Source organism: Oncorhynchus mykiss, chromosome 9, assembly GCF_057628025.1.
Source record: "Oncorhynchus mykiss isolate SJ-2025 chromosome 9, ASM5762802v1, whole genome shotgun sequence".
NCBI classification, from domain to species: domain Eukaryota; kingdom Metazoa; phylum Chordata; class Actinopteri; order Salmoniformes; family Salmonidae; genus Oncorhynchus; species Oncorhynchus mykiss.
Window position 1 is genome coordinate 6,337,093 of NC_143030.1, and position 5,000 is coordinate 6,342,092.

The 5,000-nt window shown below is 48.9% G+C and overlaps 1 protein-coding gene across 3 annotated transcripts in view; it reads left to right on the forward strand.

Moving 5' to 3' along the window:
• Positions 1-5,000, forward strand: part of LOC110518889 (type II inositol 3,4-bisphosphate 4-phosphatase) — a 54,196-nt gene that overhangs the window by 34,698 nt on the left and 14,498 nt on the right. For all 3 annotated transcript variants that reach the window (XM_090183354.1, XM_090183355.1, XM_090183353.1), the window contains 2 exons: positions 2,178-2,316; positions 4,485-4,846. In XM_090183354.1, coding sequence (XP_090039480.1) covers positions 2,178-2,316; positions 4,485-4,846 — 501 coding nt within the window. The remainder of the gene's footprint in view (positions 1-2,177; positions 2,317-4,484; positions 4,847-5,000) is intronic.

Consider the following 5,000-nt stretch of genomic DNA (forward strand, 5'->3'; position numbering starts at 1 on the left):
TGTTGGACAGGGTGTGGACTAACGTGTTGGACAGGGTGTGGACTAACGTGTTGGACAGGGTGTGGACTAATGTGTTGGAAAGGGGGTGGACTAACGTGTTGGACAGGGTGTGGACTAATGTGTTGGACAGGGTGTGGACTAATGTGTTGGACAGGGTGTTGACTAATGTGTTGGACAGGGTGTGGACTAACGTGTTGGACAGTGTGTGGACTAATGTGTTGGACAGGGTGTGGACTAATGTGTTGGACAGGGTGTGGACTAATGTGTTGGACAGGGTGTTGACTAATGTGTTTAGGACAGGGTGAGGACTAATGTGTTTAGGACAGGGTGTTGACTAATGTGTTGGACAGGGTGTGGACTAATGTGGAGGACAGGGTGTGGACTAATGTGGAGGACAGGGTGTGGACTAATGTGTAGGACAGGGTGTGGACTAACGTGTTGGACAGTGTGTGGACTAATGTGTAGGACAGGGTGTTGACTAATGTGTTGACTAATGTGTTGGACAGGGTGTGGACTAATGTGTAGGACAGGGTGTTGACTAATGTGTTGGACAGGGTGAGGACTAATGTGTTTAGGACAGGGTGTGGACTAATGTGGAGTACAGGGTGTTGACTAATGTGGAGTACAGGGTGTTGACTAATGTGTTGGACAGGGTGTTGACCAATGTGTTTAGGACAGGGTGTGGACTAATGTGGAGGACAGGTTGTTGACTAATGTGTTGGACAGGGTGTTGACTAATGTGTTTAGGACAGGTTGTGGACTAATGTGTTGGACAGGGTGTGAACTAATGTGTTGGACAGGGTGTGGACTAATGTGTTGGACAGGGTGTGGACTAATGTGTTGGGCAGGGTGTTGACTAATGTGTTTAGGACAGGGTGTGGACTAATGTGCTGGACAGGGTGTTCACTAATGTGTGTGTTTAGGACAGGGTGTGGGCTAACGTTGTGTGTTTAGGACAGGGTGTGGGCTAACGTTGTGTGTGTGTTTAGGACAGGGTGTGGGCTCACGTTGTGTGTGTGTGTTTAGGACAGGGTGTGGGCTAACGTTGTGTGTGTGTTTAGGACAGGGTGTGGGCTAACGTTGTGTGTGTGTTTAGGACAGGGTGTGGGCTAACGTTGTGTGTTTAGGACAGGGTGTGGGCTAACGTTGTGTGTGTGTTTAGGACAGGGTGTGGGCTAACGTTGTGTGTGTGTTTAGGACAGGGTGGGGCTAACGTTGTGTGTGTGTTTAGGACAGGGTGTTGGCTAACGTTGTGTGTGTGTTTAGGACAGGGTGTGGACTAACGTTGTGTGTTTAGGACAGGGTGTGGACTAACGTTGTGTGTTTAGGACAGGGTGTGGGCTAACGTTGTGTTTGTGTTTAGGACAGGGTGTGGACTAACGTTGTGTGTTTAGGACAGGGTGTGGGCTAACGTTGTGTGTGTTTAGGACAGGGTGTGGGCTCACGTTGTGTGTCTGTGTGTGTGTTTAGGACAGGGTGTGGGCTCACGTTGTGTGTGTGTGTGTGTGTTTAGGACAGGGTGTGGACTAACGTTGTGAGTTTAGGACAGGGTGTGGACTAACATTGTGTATTTAGGACAGGGTGTGGTCTAACGTTGTGTGTTTAGGACAGGGTGTGGACTAACGTTTTGTGTGTGTTTAGGACAGGGTGTGGGCTAACGTGTGTGTGTTTAGGACAGGGTGTGGACTAACGTTGTGTGTTTAGGACAGGGTGTGGGCTAACGTTGTGTGTGTGTTTAGGACAGGGTGTGGGCTCATGTTGTGTGTGTGTTTGTGTTTAGGACAGGGTGTGGACTAACGTTGTGTGTTTAGGACAGGGTGTGGGCTAATGTTGTGTGTTTAGTACAGGGTGTGGACTAACGTTGTGTATTTAGGACAGGGTGTGGGCTAACGTTGTGTGTTTAGGACAGGGTGTGGACTAATGTTGTGTGTGTGTTTAGGACAGGGTGTGGGCTCACGTGTGTGTGTGTGTGTGTGTGTGTGTGTTTAGGACAGGGTGTGGACTAACGTTGTGTGTTTAGGACAGGGTGTGGACTAACGTTGTGTGTTTAGGACAGGGTGTGGACTAACGTTGTGTGTTTAGGACAGGGTGTGGACTAACGTTGTGTGTTTAGGACAGGGTGTGGGCTAACATTGTGTGTTTAGGACAGGGTGTGGGCTAATGTTGTGTGTGTTTAGGATAGGGTTTTGGCTAACGTTGCTATGAGTCTGAACTGCATCATCGCCATGGTGGACCGGCTACAGGAGAGGGAGCACAGGAAACAGGAAGTGACCTCACAGACACAGAATGATGTCACCACCACCTCACAGAACACTGGTACGGACCTAAACTGTAGCAACACTTCAGAAATACCTCCTTCCTTCCTTGGGTCCTACATCCTTCCTTCCTTGGTTCCTACATCCTTCCTTCCTTGGTTCCTACATCCTTCCTACCTTGGTTCCTACATCCTTCCTTCCTTGGTTCCTACATCCTTCCTTCCTTGGTTCCTACATCCTTCCTACCTTGGTTCCTACATCCTTCCTTCCTTGGTTCCTACATCCTTCCTTCCTTGGTTCCTACATCCTTCCTACCTTGGTTCCTACATCCTTCCTACCTTGGTTCCTACATCGTTCCTTCCTTGGTTCCTACATCCTTCCTACCTTGGTTCCTACATCCTTCCTACCTTGGTTCCTACATCCTTCCTTCCTTGGTTCCTACATCGTTCCTTCCTACCTTGGTTCCTACATCCTTCCTACCTTGGTTCCTACATCGTTCCTTCCTTGGTTCCTACATCCTTCCTTCCTTGGTTCCTACATCCTTTCTTCCTTGGTTCCTACATCCTTCCTACCTTGGTTCCTACATCGTTCCTTCCTTGGTTCCTACATCGTTCCTTCCTTGGTTCCTACATCCTTCCTTCCTTGGTTCCTACATCCTTCCTACCTTGGTTCCTACATCCTTTCTTCCTTGGTTCCTACATCCTTCCTACCTTGGTTCCTACATCGTTCCTTCCTTGGTTCCTACATCCTTCCTTCCTTGGTTCCTACATCCTTCCTTCCTTGGTTCCTACATCCTTCCTTCCTTGGTTCCTACATCCTTCAATCCTTGGTTCCTACATCGTTCCTTCCTTGGTTCTTACATCCTTCCTACCTTGGTTCCTACATCCTTCCTTCCTTGGTTCCTACATCCTTCCTTCCTTGGTTCCTACATCCTTCCTTCCTTGGTTTCTACATCCTTCCTACCTTGGATCCCACATCCTTCCTACCTTGGTTCCTACATCCTTCCTTCCTTGGTTCCTACATCCTTCCTTCCTTGGTTCCTACATCCTTTCTTCCTTGGTTCCTACATCCTTCCTACCTTGGTTCCTACATCCTTCCTTCCTTGGTTCCTACATCCTTCCTTCCTTGGTTCCTACATCCTTCCTTCCTTGGTTCCTACATCCTTCCTTCCTTGGTTCCTACATCCTTTCTTCCTTGGGTCCTACATCCTTCCTACCTTGGTTCCTACATCGTTCCTTCCTTGGTTCCTACATCGTTCCTTCCTTGGTTCCTACATCGTTCCTTCCTACCTTGGTTCCTACATCCTTCCTTCCTTGGTTCCTACATCGTTCCTTCCTTGGTTCCTACCTCCTTCCTTCCTTGGTTCCTACATCCTTCCTACCTTGGTTCCTACATCCTTCCTACCTTGGTTCCTACATCGTTCCTTCCTTGGTTCCTACATCCTTCAATCCTTGGTTCCTACATCGTTCCTTCCTTGGTTCTTACATCCTTCCTACCTTGGTTCCTACATCCTTCCTACCTTGGTTCCTACATCCTTCCTTCCTTGGTTTCTACATCCTTCCTACCTTGGATCCCACATCCTTCCTACCTTGGTTCCTACACCCTTCCTACCTTGGTTCCTACATCCTTCCTTCCTTGGTTCCTACATCCTTCCTTCCTTGGTTCCTACATCCTTCCTTCCTTGGTTCCTACATCCTTCCTACCTTGGTTCCTACAACCTTCCTACCTTGGTTCCTACATCCTTCCTATCATGGTTCCTACATCCTTCCTTCCTTGGTTCCTACATCCTTCTTACCTTGGTTCCTACATCCTTCCTTCCTTGGTTCCTACATCCTTGGTTCCTACATCCTTGGTTCCTACATCCTTCCTTCCTTGGTTCCTACATCCTTCCTACCTTGGTTCCTACATCCTTCCTACCTTGGTTCCTACATACTTCCTTCCTTGGTTCCTACATCCTTCCTACCTTGGTTCCTACATCCTTCCTTGGTTCTTACATCCTTGGTTCCTACATCCTTCCTTCCTTGGTTCCTACATCCTTCCTTCCTTGGTTCCTTAAGAAAATATCTATAAGTGAATGGAAAGGTCTTCAATCACTCCGACCGATTCAGATTGGGGAGAACTTTAATGAAGGATCCATTTCTTTTAGCAACTTTTTATTTATTAACTTTTATTATTATCTTGTTCCACGGATAATTGAATGGATTTGAACTCTCTCTTCCCCCTTTCCAGACCCTTCCTGCTCTCCTTGGCAGGCCTCTCTTGCCCCTCTTCCAGACTCTTCCCGCGCTCCTTGGCAGGCCTCTCTCGCCCCTCTTCCAGACTCTTCCCGCTCTCCTTGGCAGGCCTCTCTCGCCCCTCTTCCAGACTCTTCCCGCGCTCCTTGGCAGGCCTCTCTCGCCCCTCTTCCAGACCCGTTCCCTTCGTGGCAAGAACAACTCCTCCCTCTAGTTGTGACTCTGAAGGAGTGTGTGAGTGACGCGGTGGAGAGGGCCCGGTGTGCCATGACCTTCGTCCTCCTACAGGGGGCAGCAGCATCAGCCTGCCATGGTCAGGCCCTGACACACAGACGAGATGCTGTCTTCAGCCAGGCAGTGAGTAGTGTGGTGGGATGGGGGGGGGGGGGGGGGGGCTCTTGTATAGTTTTGGTTTGGTTAGATCTCTAACATGTGGTCATGTTTGGTTAGATCTCCAACATGTGGTCATGTTTGGTTAGATCTCTAACATGTGGTCATGTTTGGTTAGATC